The following is a 26,180-nucleotide window of genomic DNA, read 5'->3' on the forward strand; positions in this document are numbered from 1 at the left end:
CGCGTCGAGCCGGCAACAATGCTCACGACAATGAAATCTTGTCAATTATCGAAGAACTTCGCGAGGCTGACATTATTATAAATTAAACTGTGCGTCAACGATACGTGTCATTTGATCAAAGTTCTCGGTACCGAAATGTCGATTAATAAATTTGGATTATCGCTCGGAACGTCGAATAATTTGTACTATCAATGGAATGGATTATTGAGAAACTACGTTCGCGATAACGCTCTCTGCCAGACTACTACCGGCTTTGACGCAAGGTCGCGCAAGATTCAACGTGTAGCGCAACCGGAAACTGATACTGACGCCGTCAATAAACGATACGTGGATAAACTTTTGAGAGATCGACAGGGAGAAATTGAGCAAAAAATTATCGCGCTCGAAACAAACGTGCAGGCGCTACGAATAATGATGGACGAGATAAAGAATGTGCTGAGATATGCAACATCTGACTCGACACAGTAAACGAGACATACTAATATCGCAATATTAATTATGCCTCGATCAAACGTGCGAAAGAAGAAAAACACCTCCGAAAAGCGACAACTAGTCGAGGAACTACATCCTCCGGCGAGAAGAAATTTTCCACGAAGACGCGTCATTGTACGCGGATACGACGATCTGTGGCAGGCGGACGTGATCGACATGCGTTCATACTCTCGACTCAACAAGGGTCATAAATATATACTCACAGTTATCGATGTGTTGAGCAAGTATGCGTGGGCCATACCGCTCAAGAGTAAGAGCGGAAACGAAATGTCCGAAACGATTGCAAAGATTATTGGAGATGATAAAAGGTGTCCGAAAAATTTTCAAACCGACAGAGGAAAAGAATTTTACAATGCGAGTGTGCAGAAACTCATGAAGAAACACAACATTAATCATTACTCGACATATTCCGTTATGAAAGCCTCGGTCGTGGAACAATTCAACCGTACTTTGAAAAACAATATGTGGAAAATGTTTACGCTCAACGGAAATTACAAATGGATCGACGAGCTATCTCGACTCGTTGCAGAGTACAATACGCGAAAACATCGCACCATCGGTATGAGACCTGCCGACGTCACTCCAGCGATCGCTGAAAAACTTTTAAATATGGTGTATAGCAACGTAAAAATTGCGGCTTCGACAAAATTTAAAGTAGGCGATTCTGTACGCGTGAGTAAATACAAGACCATCTTTGAAAAAGGTTTCACACCTAATTGGACGACCGAAGTTTTTAAGATTGTCGAGGTGCAGAAAACTAATCCCGCGACATTCATACTCGAAGATTCGCGTGGAGATCTCGTCGCTGGAGGATTCTACGAATACGAACTACAACGCGTCGCTAATCCCAACGTATATCTCGTGGAAAATATTTTGCGGGAAAAGGGTGATGACATATACGTGAAATGGTTGGGAATGGATAAATCATAACTCTTGGATACATAAAAATAATGTATTATAAATATTTATTAAAATATATAAAATATGTGTATAAAAAATATAAAATTTATTAAAATATAAAAATATATAAAATGTATAAAATATAAAAATATATACATGGTTATGTACAAAATATACAATTAATAATAAACAAAATATACATTTATTTACAATGGTATTCTATAATGTCCCCACGGTAACGTATCGATGGTTTCGGGTACGATATACCGCTTATCGTCGTACGGACTCAGAGCAATTTTCGTCTAGCAGATCGTGTATACTTGATGTAATTTAGATCGTATACACGACTGCTGACGCGTCATTTCAATTTCTTCGTTTAAACACCGCGTGTAATCGTCAAACGTTATCGTTCTCGCGACAACGTTACTCTTGACACCTTTAACTTTCTTTGTGTCCTTTTTCCCATTCACTCGTAACGCGTACATCTTTGCTCTGAGCCCGACGAATTCGGTCATTATGGTACCGTTGTTTTCGTCCTTCATTAGACCCGGTACCTTTTTATTTACAAGCGGTATACCGTACGCATTATCCACTGCATAATCGCTCGTGTCGAATCTCACGATATCACACTTCATATTCTCATACACATCCGCGCACTCAATGTGATATATGAGACTATCCGTATCGGTGTACATTACCCGGCATTTGTCGCGATACATTGGCGTCATATACTCGTGATGAAACTCGTACAAACATGTCTTGGATATGTCGAGTTTGGACATACCCACGTAAATCGGTTTGTAGAATTTCACCTCGAGTTTACGCAATTCCACAGCGATTAAGTTTTCTGAAAAAACGCTTCTGCTGTGGAAATTTGGTTTCGCGATCATTGCCTCTGCGCCGTACCGACCATCCCACTTTATTAATAATTTAACATCGACACGATTGCGCACATTTTCCATCGTTTTATCAAACCGCATTATTCATTAATTTATATAAATTTTTTTCGAAATCATTTTTAGCCAATGTTCTAAAATGTGTATTTAATTCTATGTAATTTCGAAGCCACGGAGATTGTGAAAACTGTAAAATTCGATATATTTTTGTAACGCGAAGACCGTGACGCGTACACTGCTGCAGGTTGCGATAGTGTATCACGTAACGCTTCTTATCGTATAGCGTTGCAAGCAGTTTGAATTCCCGCTTGCCAGGTGGTTTGTCGCGTGTCGGGCAAAACGGTAGGTCAGTGTGCGCATCGTGAAGATGTTGCGGGTACTCGAGGTCCACTTCGAGGACATAGCCTGTAGGCGAATCTAGCGCGATGGATGATACGTTAAAATTGGACACGTCATCGACCCATTGAAAATCGGCATAGGGCAACGGTTGACACATTGCCTTTCCGTACAAATTATTTACATCAAAGTACATCAGGTACGATGATGGTTTTGATGGATCGTACGACTCCATGTACTTGTTATTAGCGCGAGCGTATCTACCCGAACATTGACTCAGACCGCCGCGTATACCACGTTCGATGAACATAACCATGTCGATGTCAGTAAGCAACTCGAACGTAATCTTTGTATGCTTCAACATGGCGTCTCACGTGTATCCGGGGAGAGTATAGTAATACGCGGGGTCGAGTCCGTAACTTTCGATACATTTATCTCGAAAGTTTTCGAAAATGTCGGCTAATAACAAGACATCAATTTTGAGGTACAAGTCGCTATATTCGCCTAGCGTCCGAATGGAGAATCGCGTCCAGATGTTCTCGGCGTGCGTGTAATCGGTCTCGGATACAGTGTCACCGGTCAAAGAACTGTAAAATGATTCGCGCGGCGGTAAACACGTATCTTGCAACTTGTCAACAGAGTCGATGTATTCGTACGGAAATACACCTTTTCGCGTTAACAAATTGAAATTTTCTGTTGATAAATTTTGAAATTCTGATTTAAAAATTTTGAGTTTGTCTTTGTCCAAAAATGATGCCAATTTATCGAGACTCGATGCGAGAAATTTGTATGAATCGATGAAACGTAATTTTACATGATTTTTTGATTCTTCTTCCATACAAACATTTTTAGTAAACGAAATATATTTCTCTTTAGTTATTGGTAATAAATCGATTCTCCCTTCGAATGCTGTAGCTATTTCCTCGATAATGAAATGTGAATCGTAACCGGATAAATTGTGAAAGACTATGGGAATGCAAAAACATTCCTTATAATTTAAATTGCAATTTGAGTGTGCTGGACCTCTGTACCGCCCGGTCAGATGGCAATGATCGCGGACGCGTGTATCGTCTTCCGCGAACGGTTTTTCGCATATATGACATTGAGTGGCGCTATGGAATTTCTCCCACTCTTCGGACGTCAAATTTACCATGGGGACATTTGTTTTTAAAATATTTTTTACACGTAACGCTAAATTTTTAAGATCTTCAACGAACCATGCTATACAATCGGCGCTACGACGCGAATGGTACGCCGATAAAGATTCGTCGAACGAACAATGTACATAATAGGCTAAACTAAATACCCGATGGTGTTGATATGCGTTTTTCTCTTCTTCCGTCTTGGCCAGAACGCATTCCAAGTCGGCGTACACGACGAATGGAAGCCGTTCCTTCCGATTAAAGTTGTTGAACGATAACCACTTGTCCTTATCGCTCGGCAATCGGACAGCGCAATCGTTCATCTTTCCGCAGTCGACCGTATGCGACTGCAACTTGGTGTCCGAATTAAAATAATGCATGCATCTGTAAAAGAAAAATTTTTTAAAGATTTATATAACAAAGTGTATAACCTATAAATATTCAAATAATATAAATTAAACTTACCGATCGCAGATATATTTCTTGTGATCCTTTTTGCTCAGTTGCGAGCTCACGAGCCGGGATAAATTCTTAATCCACGCAAAATGTCCGACGCTGTTGTCGTCTTCAATGTACAGCAAGTTGATATGCTTATCCCGCTTCTGCTCCGTAAGACGCATCGGGACAATGCTGTTCTTGTCTTCGATGCTGTAGACGTTGATCGAAATGTTATTAACATGTTCAAAATTTTTTATTTGGTTTACAGTCGCTGGAAACTCAATGTCCCGGAGATTCAGCACTGTCGTGTAATGCGGATACGATGATTCCCGTCCCGCCTTTCTTTCGGCGGGGTATAGTGCGGCGACCACTGCCCACGCGAAACACGCATTGTCCTTTGATTGCACGTTAATCACTGCTCTTTTCAACATAATCTCCCGCGGTAATTTGATGTGACATCCCGCACGCATAGGATTATACTTATTTATATTTACAGTTAAATTTAGTATTCGCGACAAAGCCCACCCGCTATCGCGTTCCTGAAACTCTTCCAGAGATGCTAGGGTGGGTTCGATAACGCGCCGTTCGTACCACTCGCGTAAATCGGATGTGCGAAAGAGTTCATAGTTTCTCGTATTGATACTTTTGTTGGCGTGTTTATCCCCAGCCACGAATTCGCCGTTAAATATTGTGTTCACTTTCACACAATTGTGTCTTTTCATAACGTTCTTCACATGTTCTATCACAATGTCTTTGGCGTCATCGAGAAATTGGCGAGGTTCGATGTGATTATAATTTATCACCGCACCAGTCGATACGTGACTCTCGAACGCCGTATCAATCTCACGCCACACAAGTCCATTTTGACGCGTGCTGCATCCGGCACCCGCGTGTACGAAACGTCCACGTACCGAATTTTTCAACCCTTCGAGGCGCGCGATCCGAGCAATCAGCGATTGTCGATTTCCGATCGATAATCGCGGTCGCTTGATTCGACTTTGCTCTTCCAACGACTTGATGTATTGGTCGCATCGTTGCTCCCACACAATGTAGTCTTCCAGCGAATCAATCAATGTGGATTGCTCTCGCAAATTTTGTTCCTCCATATTGTATCAGACTTGTGAAAAGCGCTTCCCAATGATAGTTCCGAATGTACTTTAGCAAAAATACTGGCGGGGTGTGCCTCTTGATCATGATTTATATACTGTCTCGTGCATATCATCGAACATTCTAGAATGATTTCATCTTAAAAAATTCCCCGGAATAGCGTGTGCAATTTAACCTTGATAATTTCACGTTTTGTCACGTACATTTGAAAAATCTGACGTGGTTGCATCAGGAGCAGCCGTACATCGGCGCTCGATTTTAGCACATTCAGCTAAATCTTTGTCTAGGGGTGATGTGCAATTTAACCTTGAAAATTTTACGTTTTGTCACGTACATTTGAAAAATCTGACGTGATTGCATCAGGAGCAGCCGTACATTGGCGCTCGATTTTAGCACATTCAGCTAAATCTTTGTTCCGATGCGCAATTTAACCTTGATAATTTCGCGTTTTGTCACGTACATTTGAAAAATCTGACGTGATTGCATCAGGAGCAGCCGTACATCGCTCGATTTTAGCGAATTCAGCTAATTTTTTGTTCTGGGGATGATGTCATCGCAGCCATACATCTGCGCGACAAAATTTTAGAGGAAATTAAAATGATGCGTTGGCAATAATCCCCTCTACATTGCAATTTGCGATACTATTTGAATTGATATTAATTCTAATACGATCAGTATTACATCAATCACGCGTGTGAAAGGTTCGCTGAAGAAATCAACATGAATTTTTACGTTCCGATTCGAAACGATGAAACTCCACCGTAAGAAGCAAAAATGCGACACGTAAGTTTCGATCGTTTAAAAATTTTATTTATTAATTTTTTTTAAATATTGATCTAATTATTTATATTTTTATAGCATTCAGCCTCATCGTGCGACTCGCATACTTGGAAGAAGATACGCTCTAACCCCAACGTCGTACAAGTATTTGGACATTGGAATAAGCGTGGGAGCTGTATCGTACGTGGAACTGATTCTCGGCGATAATCGAGGCAATCAAATAGTATTGCCTTTTTCAACGTGGAATTTGTTGATGCAGAAGCAAGCAGACGTTGAACAATTTCTACAATCGACTGCTCTCCCATTAAGGATTGGAGATTTATCGATCGAAATGTATCAATCGAAAATTGTAAAACTCACATTATGCGAAAATTCTTTGTACATGAAACCACAAACATTATTATGTTTATTTAATTTTGAAAATTGTATCGATCATATGCACAATTGGTTATGCGAGAATACGTATCTCGTGAATGAAAAATTTAAACAATTTGAAACTGTATTACAACGTAACAATATTACTACTGTATGCGATGCTGTAAAAACGATACGCGAGAGTGATGTCCTTAACAGCGAATCATTAATCGATTGCGAATTATTAACATGTGCTGTAAATGATATTCTTTACGATGCTTGCAATAAATAATTATTTTTATTCCATCTGTGATTTTAATTCTTTCCTTCCATATGAATAAGAATAGTTATACTTTTCTCAACACGCTCCGCTAAAGATGTAGAGAAATGCTGAGGTAGATGAGACGTGATGCTCTAGTTGGAATGAGACAAAAGATATTAAAAGGTATATAATGAAGAGGAGTCTGCGACATTAGAATATTATTTCTTTTGTTGTTCTGTGCTTGTCACAAAGTTGTGGAGAGTGTGTGAGGAAGAAAAGTGAAGAAGAGACAAAATTATGTGTATTCCTAAACCATACAAACCGAGGTCCGATCCACGCTTTCACTCCGATCTCTCGAGAATACACATTGCAAAATGTTTCTGGACCGAGTCCTACCGACGTCGAAACCGACACTACTGCAAGGATTGTCGGTACGGATTTTATCGAAATTATGCATTAAAACATAATTATTTCCACGGGTTCTTCGAGGGACCGTTTACACCGTTTAGGTGCTGTCACTGTGGCACGGAGGTAACGGTGATAAGATCTGTCCTAGACTGTAAGGATTGTTACCAGGAATACTGTCATACGTTCCGTACCCTCAAGAAGCAAGGATATGATGTGGATAATATGTCCATCATAGTATATAATACTGACCGTATGGAAATATGGAAGATACATTTTTTACCGTCTGAACCTCCTAGTATAGAAGAACAACGAGAGGAGTTGCTGGAACCTTATTATATGCTGCCTACTCAGAGCGAGAATTCGGCGACGCGTAACGACCTCTTCTTTCAAGAAACATAAATTGTAAGTAACTTTCAATTTATATTACATGAAAAGTATCTTACAATAAATTATTAAAAACTAATGAAATGTCTCTTTTTCTGTTGCAGGAGCGGCCTCCCTTTAGCCCGGCGCATCGCCCCCTCCCCCTTATATATATTTTTTTATTTTATATTATTATTATATTATTATTATTATTATATTTCTTAAATTTTATGTTTTATATCTTTTATTATTATTATTATTATATATTAAGCACACACACACACACACATACACACACACATAAATGTATTTACACACACATTTTAAAATAAATTTTATATTTTAATTTAAAAAAAAATTTATTTACGCGCCTCTCCTTGCGCTCCCATCCCTTGCGTCTCTATCTCTCTTGCGCTAGTTGTAAGTCTCGCGATATTATAGTTCTCTTTCGTATGCGTTCTCTTGGCGCTATCGTTCTCTCTCGCACGCGTTGTTCTCGCGCTATTATCGTTCTCTTTCGTACGCGTTGTTCGCGATATTATCATTCTCTCTCTTTCATATGCTCGTTGCTCACTTACCTTTGCATCGTCCTTCTCCCACCTATGCAGCATCTTACAATGCGTCGTCCTTGTCCCACGTTGACGCCATCCTTGTCACACGTTGATGTCATCCTTGTCACACGTTGATGCCATCCTTGTCGCACTGTCCTCTTCACACACTTTACGCTATCCTTTTCACACAACCGTTTTCTTTCCGCGAATCCCCCCTCCCCCACACGTGACGTCACCCCCGCACGTGACGTCATCATCCCCCGCACGTGACGTCACCCCCCCCGCGTGACGTCACCCCCTGCCGCGGTTCCCCCTCGCCCCTCACCCCCCCTCGGAGCCTCTGGGTTAGAACCGGCTCTGTATACCTACTTAATATTAATATTAATATAAATATAAGTATTAATATAAATATAAATATTAATATTAATATTAATATAAATAATAGTAAAATAAGTAACATAATAAATATTAGCATAATATTACTATGTTTGTTATAACGCGTTGCGTAACACGGCTGCACATGTCGAAAAGCGCGTTGAGGCGTTAAACTAAATCTTTGATTTTGGATCAAGGAAGGTTTGTAATGAGGACAATATGAAGGACTTATTCGATGGAAAAAATGACGGAGGTAGAGAGGAAGATAAAACAAATGCGGAGTTTTTGAGACATTCCACGTTCATATGTCGGCTTAGATTCATTTTCGTTGAAAAATTAGATTACAAGATTCAATACTATTTATTAAATTGCTCATCATTGTAATTTGTGAACTGTATTTCAAGATCGACAAAAGTGCGAGGGGAAAGCAGATATAAATAAGGACAACACGTTTGGCGTTATTATAAATACATTTATTTATAACAAATGCTCAAAATAACCACCGTTATTCTCCAGACAAATAGCCACTCGGCGCATAAAATTTTCGCGTACTTTTGATAACATTGCAGGTGTTATCGTAGCGCTTGTTCGTCGGATACGATCGATAAGTTCTTCTCTAGTACGCGGTAATGTTAAATATATTTGATCTTTGAGGTAACCCCACAAAAAATAATCCATCGGAGTCATATCCGGAGAACGCGGAGGCCATTCAAACAAAGAACTTCGAATGCCTATCCATCGATTGGGGAAAGTGCGATTCAAATGAGTCCGCGTCAAATATGATGTATGAGCCGGGTGACCATCCTGTTGAAATATTATACGTCGACGAATATCTAGCGGGACGTCTTCTAGCAACCCGGGTAGATGATCTTCTAAAAATGCGGAATAACTTTCCGCATTAATAGTCTCGCAAAAATGTGGGCCGATGACATACTCATCAACGATGCCCATCCATACATTAACGGCGAACCGTCCCTGCACATGCACCTCTTTGTGGCAGTGTGGATTTTCTACGGCGTAATGATGCTCGTTGTGACGATTTACTTTACCATCGCTATGGAAGGTGCATTCGTCCGTCCATAAAATTTGTCTTAAGAAAGCATCATTGTCGATATTATCTATATCAACCTGCAAATAAATCATTATTATATTACATTACATTACATTAGCTAAATTCTTTCCTTTCATTCTGACATAATTTCGATGCACTTTGCTCACCTGCTCAGATATCCAGTTACAGAAGGCCTCTCTACGAAGGAAATCTTCACGACGTAACAATTGAGTTGTGTGACGTTTGTAAGGTTGCATTCTCAAATTTTTCTTTATAATACGATGTACCGTCGTGTGATTCATTTGCAGTTCTCTTGCAATAGCCCTTGTACTTGTATGCGGATTATCAAGCACTGCCATCCTGACTGCATTAATTGTTTCGTCATTTCTACGACGCACGTTGATTCTTAGATTTGGTGCATGCAGTGATCCATATCTGCGCATCCGCTGCTCTAATTGTCTGAAAATGCTATAGTGTGGATGGCGCCTTTCCGGAAAACGTGCTGCATAGAGTGCTGCAGCTTGCCTTTCATTGCGTTCATATTGCGCGTAAATGAACACCATGTCAGTAAGTTCGACGTTCCCGTATCGAGCCATAACACTTCCTTTTCTGCTTTCCTCTTTAACGTGATTATCGGACACAGGAGCAATAATCGCCGAAGCAAATATTTAAAATATTAATTTAACATTTAATATGTTTAACCTACAAGTATGCTCCTTAAATAATTCAAGGAAAGCGCGTACAGATTTTCAATTATTTTACGTGTTGTGATATAGCTACGTTGTCATAGTGATACAGACAATTGCTCCTGTGTCCGATAATCACGTTAAAGAGGAAAGTAGAAAAAGAAGTGTTATGGCTCGATACGGGAACGTCGAACTTACTGACATGGTGTTCATTTATGGGCAATGTGAACGCATAAATGAACACCATACAAACATTTCACATTAAAAACATTTCCTTGATCTAAAATCAAAGATTTAATTTAACGCCTCAACGCGCTTTTCGACATGTGCAGCCGTGTTACGCAACGCGTTATAACAAACATAGTAATATTATGCTAATATTTATTATGTTACTTATTTTACTATTATTATATTAATATTAATATTAATATTTATATTTATATTAATACTTATATTTATATTAATATTAATATTATTATTTATATTATTATTTATATTTATATTTATATTTATTTATATTATTTGTATGTGACATTATTTCCTTCAAATTGTGAACAAGATTCTAAAACTTTTAAGTTTCCGCTATTCCCTCAGCTCACCGTTACTACATTAAAAAAGGATTTAGCACAGGCGCGTTGAGAGTTCACAGATTATGAGATAAACAACTTACGACTCGTAGGCTTCGCGCCGTATACAGCACGCCCGCTTGTTATGTTTTATCCGCGCACGCATTCATCGATAATATCGGCACGCGTATTTCTCGACCGATCGACCGACTCCGACGGGATAGGCAATCCGTCATACTGCCGTGTATTCAAGCGCAACACTCTGTACAAATGTAAAAGTTTATGGTCCATACTATAATATATATTATACATACATATGTATATATTTTAATTAGATATTTTATCTTGATTCACATTATTAAAACATGCACATTGTAAATATAAACTAATATAATATATTATAAATATAATTGATTTGCAGCACTGTTTCATGATTATGAAAAATGCCTTAAAATAAAAGCATTTCTATGCGCAAATCCTATGCCATTTTGTTCTCTATTTACAATATCTTCAAATACATTTTCATTGAACTTGTCTTCGACCACTTCGCCTAGATTATGTTAAATGCATACATTGCGCAAAACGGCAGTCGCACAAACAATTGCCACTGATGTGCTCAATTTCGTTCTTAAACCGTAATGCAGACATGGAAATCGACGTTTCCAAACTCCGAACAATTGTTCAATGATAACTCGGATTTTCTTGTGTGCAGTATTGTACCGAACTTCTGCATCTTTCTCAGGTCTTAAAACAGGCGTCAGTAGATAGCTGCGGCAAGCATACCCACTATCACCAAGTAAAATTCCATCCAAATGTCCCAGCTCGAAACGACAGCGCAGACCGCTTCGATCAAATATTACGGCATCATGAGTTGAACCTGGATGTCTGACAACTATATCAAGAATTTCTTGTTGGAGTCCAGCTACAGCCTATAAAAACAATAAATTATAAAAATTATTAATTTATTATTAAAAATTATTTAATATATAAAATTTGACATGCAAAATAAAACAATTGAAAAAATATACCTGTACATTAAGAGAAAACCATCCTTTTCGATTCCGGAATATCTCTCCATTATTCCCTCCAGGATTCGCAATGCGTATATGGGTGCAATCGATACATCCTATTACGGATGGAAAGTTGGCCACCTCATAAAATTTATTTTTATTAACCCGACGTTTTTGTTCAGTGGAAAAATTAATATATACACTCAAATGTGATGCTAAAATTCTAGAAACTCATGCAACAATTCTCGATACTGATGCTTGGCTGTATCCTCGCAAGTCTCCATTAACAATCTGCAATTAAAACAGCATACAAATGAAATGAAAATGAATTATCTCTTTATTTACCACAGTGTTAGAATAAAATTTACAAACCTGAAAGCTGCTCGTTGCATAAAAACGCAGTGTTATTAAAAGCTGCATCAACGGAGAAACTGGCAGTCCACGATTATTCAATCGCCTTAAGCGAGCATTTACCAAAGGTAATAAGATCTCAATCACAACTCCTGTAACGATGCATCCCAGTGCATCGTTACGATTCCCGGCAATTCCATCCGCCAAAAGCTGCCGCCTGGCAGAACACCCGCCGGGCAGAGGCAGGGGCGCGGTGCGCCCACCTTTTTTAATCCGTTAATCTTAAATCGGCCGAATACCGCCGATCATAGCCGACGTGGCCCAAACCACCGATCGGCGAAAACCCGTGTTCGGCGCACAACCCGAACCCCTCCGAACGGGCCCGACCGCACCGTTTCCGAAAAACCGTTCGGAAGGGGTTACGCCGCCGCGCGCGCCGACGCGGGCAATTAGCCGGTGTATAAAAAGGGCACATTTCGGCGTCTAATCACCATTCTCCTGATCCGCTCTTAGCTGTACGCTACAGAAGCAAAGCCTGAGAATTCCTACCGAGCACCAACTACCACGGACGAAAGGTCTCCGTCTTGGCCGAGTGATCTCGATTCCAAGGTACAGGTGTATCCGCCTAATCCTGCAGCTCGGCCATCACGGAAGGTGGAGCTCAGAGCCGCCCCGAATCGAGTGCTCTCGACCCAGCTGCAACGCGAATCCCATCCTTCGCGACGCGATCCTGTTCTGCGCATCAGAACTACCGCAAGCGCATCGCGCATTCCGTTATCACGGCCTCCGCCGCCGTCGCTAAAGCGCATCGCGCAGTCATTTATCGCGGCTTCCGCCGCCGCCGTTAAAGCGCAGTCATTTATTGCGGCCTCCGCCGCCGCCATTAAAGCGCATTCACTTATCGCGGCCTCCGCCGCCGCCGTTAACGCGCATTCACTTATCGCGGTCTCCGCCGCCGCCGTTAAAGCGCATTCGTTTATGGCGGCCTCCGTCGCTGCCGTTAAAGCGTATTCAGTTATCGCGGCCTCCGCCGCCGTTGTTAAAGCGCACCGCCTAAAATAAATCGAACGCCGGCTTTAAGCTAAACATCTGGGAACAAATATTCCCACGAAAGCGACCGTCGATCCCGAGAAACTGAAGATTCTTGGAAACGCCGGGATTCCTCGCGGAAAAAGCGTTGCAAAAACATGCGCTGTCTCGCGCGTCGTAAACACGAACAGGTGTTCGAAACCGAGACCGGATCTCGAACGAAATTGCATTCGCGACGTTTACCGTTTACCGCGTGAATTGTAATTCAGCGAAATTAACACACACATACACACACTCTGTACATTTATACATTACATTTATACATCATTACAAATACATACATTCAGTCACACACATCGCGTATTTTCTTATCAAGAACCTTACACCGGCGATCTATCCGCAGCACGAAAACGACCGAAAATACGACCGTTACACTTCTTTGTTGAATCTGTATCTTTTCCGAAAAGGAATATCTTCAAAAAATTCCACGGGATTTTCTCAATCGCGAATGTATCTTTTCGGAATCCGCCACAGAATCCGATTCTCTGGATTTTCATCTTCAAATCCATCGTCAGAATCATTTAAAAATTCATTGTCCATTATCCCATTTTCTCTTTATACACTTTCAGTTTCAGAGCGCGACAACAAATAACCACAAAACCACAGATTGAAATATAACGAAACTAACTTTTGGAGGTTATATTTGGTTATATTTTGCGTATCGTCTGCTAAAAAGGTCGCATCCCCTCCTCAAGGAAGCTCGTGACCTTCCTTGAGATTAGGGAGCCAATAAGATTCCTTCGGTCAAGGAAAGTTTATGAAACGTGGAACGAGGAACAAGGAATCCTTATTCCTCAAGGACGGACTATGAATACGGCCGTTAGACAAAATAATAACCCGTTCCGAAAGATTTCACTCTTAAGTTTAAATTGATTGTACAAATAAAGAGATAGTTAATTAATAAATAGAAGAGAAATGAAAGGAATTAACATGACTCGGAAATGGTTTCAAAGAAAGATTTCAAATTTAGGAGACCTCAAAACGGAATCGGCTCTCAGATACTCAATTCGGATTGGGAATTGTTCGCGAATCGCCTTACGGAGATTCCCGGCGAACAGGGAATTGTTCGCGAATCGCCTTGCGGAGATTCCCGGCGAACAGGGAATTGTTCGCGAATCGCCTTGCGGAGATTCCCGGCGAACAGGGAATTGTTCGCGAATCGCCTTGCGGAGATTCCCGGCGAACAGGGAATTGTTCGCGAATCGCCTTGCGGAGATTCCCGGCGAACAGGGAATTGTTCGCGAATCGCCTTGCGGAGATTCCCGGCGAACAGGGAAGAATGATGGGTGGATTAGGAAGGGGAGTGGGACAAGGAAAAATAAAATGATTATCGAATTATTGAAACTTATTTTCTCAAAGCTGGATGTGGAATATTTCTTTCATTTATCTATCGGTCAAGGATCATTCCCAATGACAATCAGTTAACACGAGAGGGGGAAGACGATAAAATTAAATTAGACTTACTAATTATAGTGAGCGTTGAAATGTGCTGAGAAAAATTTGATCTGGCCGGAGCTGGAAGCGCACGTGGCTGGTTGGTGGTTGATGATGAATGGAAGGCTCGGTCGGTCCAACGTGTACACCTCACTCACTTCACTTTACTTATCGAAAATGATTCGTGAATTTTAGCGGCACGTGAAGAGAGAGTTCGTTCACTGATAGATATTGGACATCGGAATTTAGAAAAAGATTCTGTGTCTCCGACTTCAGCTCGCGAGTTTTAAAGTTTTTGCTCCTCCTCCCTTCTGGATGGTGGGGAATCTTTTTTAGGCAATGAAATAATTTCTATTACTCCCTTCCTAAGGTCAAGGAGCTTGATTTTTAGGAGGAGAGGGGTGTCTTAAGATTTTAATTGGTTAAGCCCTTTGGCTCGAGACTTAGCTTCATCCAGTAGAGAGTGGGAGTGAGCTGATTATCTTATCGCTTGATGATTTGGCGATTCGGAGAACGCTTGAGGGTGGCCTGTCGAACGAGCGCACGTGCACTATCAATTTCGAAAGGTTTGTCTTATGTTTATTATTTGTCAATCTCCCGAGGACCAGCGGATCTTTGTTTTAATAATCCCTGAGATAGAGCGGTTTCAAGAGTAAGCTATACCAATGAATACGGCTGTTGGAATTTCTTATAATAATTTCGTGTCTCTTAATTCGAGAATTTATTTAGCGTTCCGTTAGCGCTATCTCGACTGGCCATTCTCTGAATTAGATTTGTTAAAGTTTAATGGCGATACACGCGGGTTAGGTTGCGTTCTTCTACGCGCTATCTTTATTTCTAAGAAGAATCGCTTTGCATTCCAAATGCAAGTCGATCCTTGTTCTTCAAGGTTTCTTTCTTCCACGATATCGTTTCGAGGAAAGAAAAGAATCGTGGAGTCCACCGGACGTAACAATAATTTTGCATATGTATTTAATAATTTCGCAACCTCTAATTCAAATTGCGCACGTTGCTACTGGCGCTGCTGCGTCTTCTGGAGTGCCTTCAAAAATCCTACCCGTAAGGTAGAGTAGCTTTTAATTGCCCAATCAGAACAAAGAAATCTTTGCTCTTTTTCTTCCGATTGGTCAATTAAAAGCGACTTTACTCTACGAGTAGGATTTCTGAACGCACCCCTGCACGTAGCGATCACAGCATGAGAAGTTTACACAACCATTTTGTAGAATAACAGACATATACGCTTGTATGCAGTTTAGTGCATTATAAATCAATTAATTAAGGTAAGTGATTGAAAAAATGCTAATAATTATTAGAAATAGAAAATTTAATACTTTTCGAACGAATAAAAGCATTAGGTATGAATTACAAATAATCTCACATTAATTCTCATAAATACTGCTATTTTTTCAGATGTATTTTGTTGTATTTTGCCATGATTGGTGTGCGACTGTACCAGCATGCTGGTTAAATCTTAAAATACATAAAGTACAATGGCCCCCGAAAACTAGTAATCCAGCGATGGAATCTAAAAAAGCGACTAATCTAAAAGATAATTGGGCAGCCATCAAATACGCAAGAGTGTTAGGATCGTATAGTAAGTTCAATGTAATGTTAATAAATGATTACTTATTATCTTTAACACTTTTTCCCCTCCCAGTAAAAACAAGCTAACATAACATCAATGTTATAATTTCCCACTCAACAATGTAACTATTATGTACAAGGCATGTTACGTTGGAGTTTCATCGTTGAGGAAATTATAAAATTAATGTTATGTTGCTATTAGCTTGTGTTTACTGGGCTGATTATTATTAAATTTATATAAATTAATTTTCTCCAAGGTAATTACGAAACTGCCAGAGCAGCAGAAATTGCTGCTGTTAATTTATCGACTAACGATGATGAAGAGCCATTACAAAACATTACTAACTAAAGTGATCAACTTCCGCAGAAACGCCTTCGAAAAGAACCGGCACATTTAATTTCATCTGATGATGAAGAAGATGCTGATAATGAATCGGAGAGTAGTGTATCAATTTGTTATTGTCTATACATTTATATATTTTATAAATGCACACTATAAGTTCTTTATACTTTTTTCTTAGCCATTACGACTAAAATTTAAAAAAATGTTCCCAAACCTACATTTGCATATAATGTTGATGATAAAGAACAAAAAAATTTGGTGGAATCTAAAGCAAAAGGTAAAAAATCTTGTTTAATGTTAAATAGATCATAAAAAAATAATTTCCATTATTTTTTGCATATCTAGTACTTGTCTAAATTTGATATTTTACCACTCTGACGTTATCATTGTATTTTTATTTAGTTTTATGTGTATAATTATTTAAGTCCAACAAATGCCTCTAAATGTCAGAAAGTAAAGAATATTGAAGATCAAAATATATTTGGAACCTGACAATAACAATAACCATAAGGATGATGAATTACTCGAAGACACAGAACCCTTGGATTACGGAGATTATTTTGCAGACCCAGTACAATCTGAAAAAGCTATTGATTTAAAAAAAGTTAAACCTGTTAATAAATGTGACAAAAATCTCAATTCTGATTAGTTTTCCCAAAAAATATAAAAATAAGATTGCTGTGTCAAGTTTTGTAATATTCATTCTAAATTTTTATATTTTTAGATTCAGTTTATTTCCAACCACGCAAAGATGTTAAACCAATTATTCATAGTATTGTTAAAACCAGTAAATTGTACCATTATGGCCAGTTATTGTACCATTAGGACCACCTGACAAATTCTAATCATAGCTATAACAAATTTTTATTTTTTTTACAAAATATGCAGCTTTATATAGTTATGATTATTTTGTAGTTATTGTAATGAATATATCTTGAAAATATCGGTTTTGTTTCAATAGATATACCAATGCGTGTGATAAGCCAAGAAAAGCCTAAGTCTTCTCATGTTTCTTCAGTTGTAAAGCAAAAAACTACTGCTGCTACTGTTAAAGATCCATCCTCCACGAAGTGTCATACACATTGTTGTTGTGAGTATAAGAGTCCATGTAATTTTGGCGATTTTCTAATTAAGTTTTTTCAATAAACAGCTTCCTAAACTTTATAAAATTTTGATAATGATTTTTTAAATATCAAAATCTACAAAATTTTTTTTATTATATATTATGTAACGCCCCAACCTCCTTAATAAGATAGAGGTACCGACTAAGCATGTTTTTTAAATAACTTAAGAGAAGACTCATCTTGATTATTTCACTTATCAACAAGAAGTCTTACAGCTTACACATAACTGACTAATGCTATCTTTCTATTTACAGCTGCATGTCGTCACAATATGGGCGCGTTCAGCAGATACAACTGTTGCACAACTGTTAGATGAGTGTCTGCTGAACGCACTTCGCTCAGTTACCGCTACTCAACATGTTTAGGGAGCGGACGCCATTTTTTCCATCAAACTTTTTCTCCGCTACCTAAGCGCAACATGTTGTTAAACAATATGGCGGCACATTTGAAAAGTGACACATGTCAAAACACGGTTAATGTAAAATCATTTTTTTGAGAAAATGAGTTGTGAACGAGAAATGTATAGTGTAAATTATATCATCGGTGATGCGCAATATAGTATCACTGATACAGAAGAGATCCATACAAGATTACAATCAGGTAAATACATATATGTATAAAAATATGCCGTTTGTATCTCCGCTCTCGCTCTCTTTCCGCTCGCGCTCTCTCTCTCCGCGCTCTCGCTCTCTCTCCTCTCTCTCTCCGCTCTCTCTCTCTCTCTCTCTCTCTCTCTCTCTCTCTCTCTCTCTCTCTCTCTCTCTCTCTCTCTCTCTCTCTCCGCTCTCTCCGCTCTCTCCGCTCTCTCCGCTCTCTCCGCTCTCTCCGCTCTCTCCGCTCTCTCCGCTCTCTCCGCTCTCTCCGCTCTCTCCGCTCTCTCCGCTCTCTCCGCTCTCTCCGCTCTCTCCGCTCTCTCCGCTCTCTCCGCTCTCTCCGCTCTCTCCGCTCTCTCCGCTCTCTCCGCTCTCTCCGCTCTCTCCGCTCTCTCCGCTCTCTCCGCTCTCTCCGCTCTCTCCGCTCTCTCCGCTCTCTCCGCTCTCTCCGCTCTCTCCGCTCTCTCCGCTCTCTCCGCTCTCTCCGCTCTCTCCGCTCTCTCTCTCTCTCTCTCTCTCTCTCTCTCTCTCTCTCTCTCCCCGCTCTCTCTCTCTCTCTCTCCCCGCTCTCTCTCTCTCTCTCTCTCTCCGCTCTCTCTCTCTCTCTCTCTCTCTCTCTCTCTCTCTCTCTCTCTCTCTCTCTCTCAACAACTTAAGTTAACCGAAGCGAAGCCACGTGACATATGCTATCTGAAGCTTGGAGCTCAAGTCGTTCAGCAGACACGATCTATATCATAAAGCGCTCACTGATCACTCGCTCAACCGCTTTGCAACTGTTGGAATCTGCTGAACGCGCCCAATATTGAAAGAATATTGCATAAACTTGAAGCTTTAAGTATGTTTCTTATGGACTCTAATCACTTTAATCCGCAAAATGCTAATGCCCTACCACAATTTCCTATACAAAATATAGAAAGTTTAAAAGCATTTAATAAATTATTAGATGACGATGCAGGAGCACGTACTCAATACGTTAATAATTTTTAAATTCTACTTACTACTTGAAAAATTTGCTTTAGTTTCAACTATCATAAATTCTTAAAATTTCTGGTTGTAATATATATCTAACCATTTTGTTGTATATTTATATATTTATTAATCTTTATTAAGTAAAAGCGTACAATCTTAAGAATAGGCAGCGAAAAGTATATAATCAAAGGTACAACTGAACAAAAAAAAAAGGGTAAGAACAAAGAAACTACTTTTAGCGCCACATGCCGGCTTATTATCATTGGTCGAACCAATCAGCAGAGTTCGCTGTCTAGTGAGATTAATAATAAATGTTTAGCCAATAAAAGACTCGAGTCTGCCGCTTTACACAACACTCCCACTCGAGAGACTCGAGCCAAGCCCCATCATATCTCTGAATTTAATGAAAACTCCTTTTGATAGCGCCTTCGTTAATGGATCTGCAAGCTGCTTATCCGTTGGTACATATTCCATCTTAACTCGTCCATCTTCAACTTCATCCTTTACGAAGTGATATTTATTATCAATATGTTTTGTTCTACGATGTTGTTCTGTATTTGCGTTGTATTTAATCATTCCTTGATTATCGCATCGAAGTATAACAGAATTTTCTTCGCTTCTTTCAATAGATGCAAGTAGACGACGTAGCCATTTTATCTCTTGTATTGCACTTGCAGCAGCTAAATATTCGCTCTCTAAAGTTGAGAGTGCATTTACTCCCTGCTTACGTGATCCCCAAGTTACTGGTTCGTTCCCGTACATCATTATATAACCACTTGTACTTTTTCGGTCATCTTGATCACCGGCCCAATCGGCATCGCTGTAGGCAATTAAAGAATTAAAATTATTCTTATTTGAAATGAAACTATAAATGATTCCAAGATCTGCTGTCTTCTTTAAATAACGCAGAATCTTCTTTGCGGCTATCCAATGCTGTTCGCCAGGATTTGATTTAAAGCGACTCAGCATATTAACACCAAATGCGACATCCGGTTTCGTTAGATTTACCAGAAACTGAAGACACCCTAAGAGTTCGTTATACGGTTTGTTTTTCATTTCTCTTTCTTCTTTGCTTGTAGTCGGACTCATCGCTTTTGAATAACGCACATTTGGATCCACCGGTACTGATAACTCTTGTGCGTCATTCATTAGGAATCGGTTCAGTATCTTGTGAACATATTCGAATTGATGTAATCTTAAACTCCTCTTGACTCTGTTCCGCTCAATCTCAAAACCGACGAAGTATCGAGGTTCGTTGACTTTAATCTCAAAAGAGTTCTTCAAATCATCTAGAAAACTATCCAGTACAGACTTCGATTTACTTATCACCAAGCCATCATCGACGTACAATAGTAAATAAATGATTTCGCCATTACGCTGTCCTATATAGAGACAATCATCGGATGGTGAGCGCTCCATTTCAAATCTCTGTAACAAAGAATCAAATTTTCGATTCCAACAGTTTGGGCTCTGCTTAAGTCCATACAAACTTTTGCTTAATTTCATGAGACGTTCGGTGTCTGGCCATGATCCATCTGGCAGTATAATCCATATGTCTTCGCGTAGCTCACCATGAAGAAACGCCGTCTTCACGTCAAATTGTATCATCTCTAGGTCTTCCATCGCTACTTTTGCAAATAAAACACGACATGTATCATATCGCACGACAGGAGCGTACGTCTCTTCATAATCTACCCCTTCACATTGAGTGAATCCACGAGCAACTATTCTTGCTTTAAAACGGTCTTTTTCACCAGGTACATGTTTTACCTTAAATACCCAGCGACAGGAAATAGGTTTACGGTCCTTTGGTATGTCAGACTTGAACCATGTCTTATTTTTATTATGAGCATCGATCTCTTCAAGTATCGCTGCCTCCCACTTCTTTGCATCAGGTCCATTTAAAGCTTCTTGATAAGTTCTTGGCTCAACAATGGCCACATATGCTCCATTGCTATAACGATCTGGCCTTTTTATCTTCGTTCTGTCGCGTAAAACCTTTTGTTGATAACTCGTCGACGACTCGTCCAATTCAGATGACGTTCTGTCATTTATTTTATCTTGTAATTCCTCTTGCGTATCTTCATGTTGTTGATCTTCTAGATGTTGCGCTTCAGGATTATTGTTGTCTGGCTTCTTCGCATCATCTTTAATTTTGACGACCAATTCATTTGAATTTTCTATTTCAACGGTCGAGTGTTCAAATTCAAATTCAAAATTGCCTGCTTCAATTTCGTCAAAGGATACCGTTGAGGCTATCTGCAATTTTCTCGATTTCGGATTAAACACCTTGTAGTTGTTGGAATCATCCTTATATCCAACGAAGATCATTGGAACTGCTTTCTTGTCGAGCTTCTTTCTTGATATCTTAGGTATTTGAGCCATGCATTTGGAACCAAACACATGAAGATTCTTCATGTTTGGTTTTCTTCCATGCCAATGCTCGAAAGGCGTTTTGTTACTCTTTTCTGTGGTCACTCTATTCCGAACTTGTGCTGCCATTAACACGGCCTCCGGCCACAGAAATTTCGGACAATGTCGACCATAAATCATTGATCGCATAGACTCCACCAAGGTCCTGTTCTCTCTTTCGGCCTTCCCGTTCTGCTGTGGAGTATGTGGCGCTGTAGTCTCAAACGTAATTCCACGTTGTTTGAACTGGTTCAGCAAAGTCGAATTTACGAACTCCCGACCATTGTCCGATCTAAACACCTGCAATTCACGACCGAATTTATTGCGTACTAGATTTAGATACTGAATTACCTTTTCAGCGACTTCTTCCTTATTTCGTAACGGAAATACGACGCGATATTCTGTTGCATCGTCTTTTAGTAGCAAAAAATAATATTTTCCGCCAAGTCCTTCGACGCTAAATCTTCCACACACGTCGCTGTGAACCATCTCGCCTGGTTCTGTCTTCCTGGGTATTGTGACTGATCGATGACATACGGAAACTTGCTTCCCATATTCACAAGCCTCACAAAAGAATTTTGTTTTATCACTGAGCTTCAAATTGGCAATTGTTCCATTTTCAGGCATTTTCTTTATTGTCTCAATGCTTGCATGTCCTAATTTTTCGTGTACAAGTTTGAGCGATTCTCCTTCAGGTGCATTCACCTCCGCCGGCCAAATAGTTTTAAATTTCATGCGTAGAATTCCTCCATCCCTGATGCCCATACCAATTAGTAGTATTAGTTAGTTGATTATTGAGGAACAACTTGATATTTCCCTCTTTCAACTTTATATCGATTCCACGTTCCATTAAGACCAAAAGCGAGAATAAATTCTTTCGTAGTTCAGGTATCCAGCGTACATTCTTAATCGTCAGATTTTGCCAACCTGATCCGATCCATGCCTTCACACGCACATTACCGATGCCTTTTGATCTTACTTGATGATTATCAGCAAGCGTAACTAATTCTCCTCCTCGCTGTTCATCTAACGTTGTGAACAGCGAGGAGAATGTGAACATTTTTCGATCATACGCCATGTGAAACGTTGCGCCACTATCCGCAATCCAAGTCGCACTGCCGAACGCACAATTTGCTTCTATAGGCATTATGGCATCTGACGAACCAAGTACCGCTACTCCATCATCTGATTTTCCTGATGATTTCTTTAATTTTGGACATTCTGACTTATAATGGCCGTTCTTACCGCAACTGAAACATTTAACATCATTAATATTCTTTTGTCTGAATCCGTATGCTCTCCCACTAGAACTAGAATATTTTTCTTCCTTATTTCTTCGTGACTGTTTATCTTTATTGATACCACCAGTTTTCTTTTTTGACGCGTTTAACGCCTGCGTATCCTCGTTATCCACAAAGCGAAAGTCAGCATTCTTTAGAGCTGCAAAACATTCTTGTAATGTTTGCTTATCGTCATCACGCTGATCCCAAGAGTTGCACCAATGTAAATAATTGCTTGGCAATCCTGACGTAATAATTGCTACAACGTGTTGATCATCGATTGTGCCTTTCGCTGCTTTAAGTTCCGTCAGCAGCTGTCTAATCTCACCAATATAGTCATCAATCGTCTGATCTTCTTGCATTCTAACCGAACACAACTTCCTGAAAATTCTACATTTTCGCTGATTAGACTCCTTACCATACTGATTCTGTAGATAGGTCCATATTTCGAATGCACTGTCAAGACCGCTAATATGTTTCATGACATTCCTGGTCACCGTTCGAAGAATAAGGCTTCGAACATGCTGGTTCATCTTATTCCATTCAGCCTTCCTCTGGGATACATCTGCGAGAGGTGCCGTTAAGATAACCTCTGACCAGTCCTCGTAAATAATGGCCTCGATCATCACCTTCCAGAAGAAGTAATTATCGTCACCTGCCAACTTCTCAATCGTTGCAATTTCCGATTGAGCTGCCATGTTTCTAATTTACACTAGTATAGTCCGTTTTTATTAGACTTAACCTTAAATGCACAATGCACTTTTCCTTTAACCACGCTTTTACCGTGACGCAGTGATCTCACACAAGCGTTTTTTTATTTTATATACAGGCGCAGTAGAAATCGGACTGGGCCCATAACCTGTTGTATATTTATATATTTATTAATCTTTATTAAGTAAAAGCGTACAATCTTAAGAATAGGCAGCGAAAAGTATATAATCAAAGGTACAACTGAACAAAAAAAAAGGGTAAGAACAAAGAAACTACTTTTAGCGCCACATGCCGGCTTATTATCATTGGTCGAACCAATCAGCAGAGTTCGCTGTCTAGTGAGATTAATAATAAATGTTTAGCCAATAAAAGACTCGAGTCTGTTGCTTTACACACACAACACATTTATTTACTATTTCTGTAGTACACACACACGCACATACACACGCGCGCGCACGCGGCTTTTATTTACGTTCATTTGACATATCAAGAATTTCTTTTTAGAAATTTAACCAAAAATTTTGATTTAATTTATTTTAATTATTATTTACTTATTATTTTACTTATTATTCGTATGTTACTTAAACAATATTTTTTCAGAAAAAGATGATTCAGATCAGAGGCGGCAAAGACATTAAGAAACATGTCCGTCAAATACTAATCACCATATTAAACGACGATTTGGCATGCAAACTGTCGTGGACAGGTCAAAAAAAAACGATCGGAGTCAAAGACATGAAATTTGTGGATGTTTTTATAGGTAAATAAATTTCGAATCAGACCGATAATTTGTAATTCATATTAGCGTGACCAAGGCTGTAAATGAACAGAACAGTGAATGAACATCATTTAAATTTAAGGAGGTACAAAAGGAGGAGGTGCGAAAGTTCCTTTGTGAACTTTGATAATTAATTGTTTTATACACGATATAGTTAATAAACTCAATTGACTATTGATGAAGTTTCAAGGCCCGACTCGATAAGCGCAAATTATTGTGTCAAATCGGCGTAATAAAATAAAGTCTCATGAAAAAACAAGTAATAAAAAAGAAGTTCACAAGATATATATGTAATACAATAATACTAAGTATTCAAAAATTTTTATACATTACTAATAGGATTTATTAGATATTAAAAACGTTTTTTTCAAGTCCCATTTAGAAAGATGCTTGGCAGTATCTTTTACTTGACTGGTATGCATCGACGGTACCTCCTTAAGCATGTAATCAAAATTTTTCCTCATAACTACATGATAAAAATGGTTAATAACTACTTAAGTCGTCATTCTTTAAATATTAATTGTAATTTTTTAAATTTCTCCATTATTAAAAAATAAAAACTGTTATTGTTAACTGATTGGTTAAATCGTTTATTCACTAGCTTGGTCACCCTATCTTTTTTTCATTAAAATCAATATTCAAAGGTGTTTACACAGCTTAATTATAATTTCAGAAGCCATGATCGCTTCGGAGGCTTGCACCATTCATGAGGTCCAGACAATAATACAAAGCTGGCTTCAGCATGCCGGCGATCGCGTTCGATACCATTAAAAAAAACACAATGCATAATTTATATTATATATATATATATATATATATATATATATATATATATATACAGGGTGACCCATTTTAACTTAGGCAGCCAAATAACTCGAAAAATAAGCAAGATAGAGAAAAATGTTTTAGACAAAAGTTGTATGGTTTCGAGGGGGCCATAAGATGGTATCATTGGTTTGACCTTGAAGAGTCATTTGAAGGTCACGTGAAGGTCACTTCAATTTTTTTAAATGGAATACCCTATATATTTTTGTACATTCTTGTAGCTTATTTCGAGAGCTTTCCAAAACACTATAATTAAGTACCTTTCCGTTAAGTACTTTTTGAGTTATGATGCTTGAAATAATTTCTTAATTTTACATAAACCGTAAAATATCTTGTAAAATATTCATTTTTCGATTATCTTACCTTAATACTTTTATGTACAAAATAATGAGAGGAATCAATTGGTGTAAAGAAAACACATAGTTGTTTTTAAGAAAAAATATGGAATTGTTAATTGCAAATTACATATTTTTTCTTCGAAACAACTATGTGTTTTCTTTACACCAATTGATTCCTCTCATTATTTTGTACATAAAACTATTAAGGTAAGGTAATCGAAAAATGAATATTTTACAAGATATTTTACGGTTTATGTAAAATTAAGAAATTATTTCAAGCCTCATAACTCAAAAAGTACTTAACGAAAATGTACTTAATTATAGTGTTTTGGAAAGCTCTCGAGATGAGCTACAAGAATGTATAAAAATATATAGGATGTTCCATTTAAAAAAATTGAAGTGACCTTCACGTGACCTTCAAATGACTCTTCAAGGTCAAACCAATGATACCATCTTATGGCCCCCTCGAAACCATACAACTTTTGTCTAAAACATTTTTCTCTATCTTGCTTATTTTTCGAGTTATTTGGCTGCCTAAGTTAAAATGGGTCACCCTGTATATATATATATATATATATATATATATATATATATATATAGAATGATATAAATTATGCTATGTATTTTTATAA

General features: G+C 38.8%; 1 protein-coding gene and 1 pseudogene across 1 annotated transcript; one reads left to right on the forward strand and one right to left on the reverse strand.

The window, feature by feature from the left end:
* Window positions 1-4,227: 4,227 nt before the first annotated feature.
* LOC145974680 (uncharacterized) lies at window positions 4,228-4,926 on the reverse strand. Its single transcript, XM_083104674.1, has one exon. The coding sequence runs from the start codon at window positions 4,924-4,926 to the stop codon at window positions 4,228-4,230; it is 699 nt and encodes a 232-aa protein (XP_082960800.1).
* Window positions 4,927-16,001: 11,075 nt separating this feature from the next.
* Window positions 16,002-24,346, forward strand: LOC145974679 (uncharacterized; annotated as a pseudogene).
* The last annotated feature ends 1,834 nt before the right edge of the window (window positions 24,347-26,180 follow it).

The sequence above is a fragment of the Camponotus vicinus genome, unplaced genomic scaffold (assembly GCF_025532165.1).
Source record: "Camponotus vicinus isolate PSW18456_S1 unplaced genomic scaffold, iyCamVici1.0 SCAF_7, whole genome shotgun sequence".
In the NCBI taxonomy this organism is placed as follows: Eukaryota; Metazoa; Arthropoda; class Insecta; order Hymenoptera; family Formicidae; genus Camponotus; species Camponotus vicinus.

Bases quoted from the DNA above. Each gene is read 5' to 3' on its own strand.
- LOC145974680 (XM_083104674.1), bottom strand. From the start codon at position 4,926: ATGAAAAGACACAATTGTGTGAAAGTGAACACAATATTTAACGGCGAA.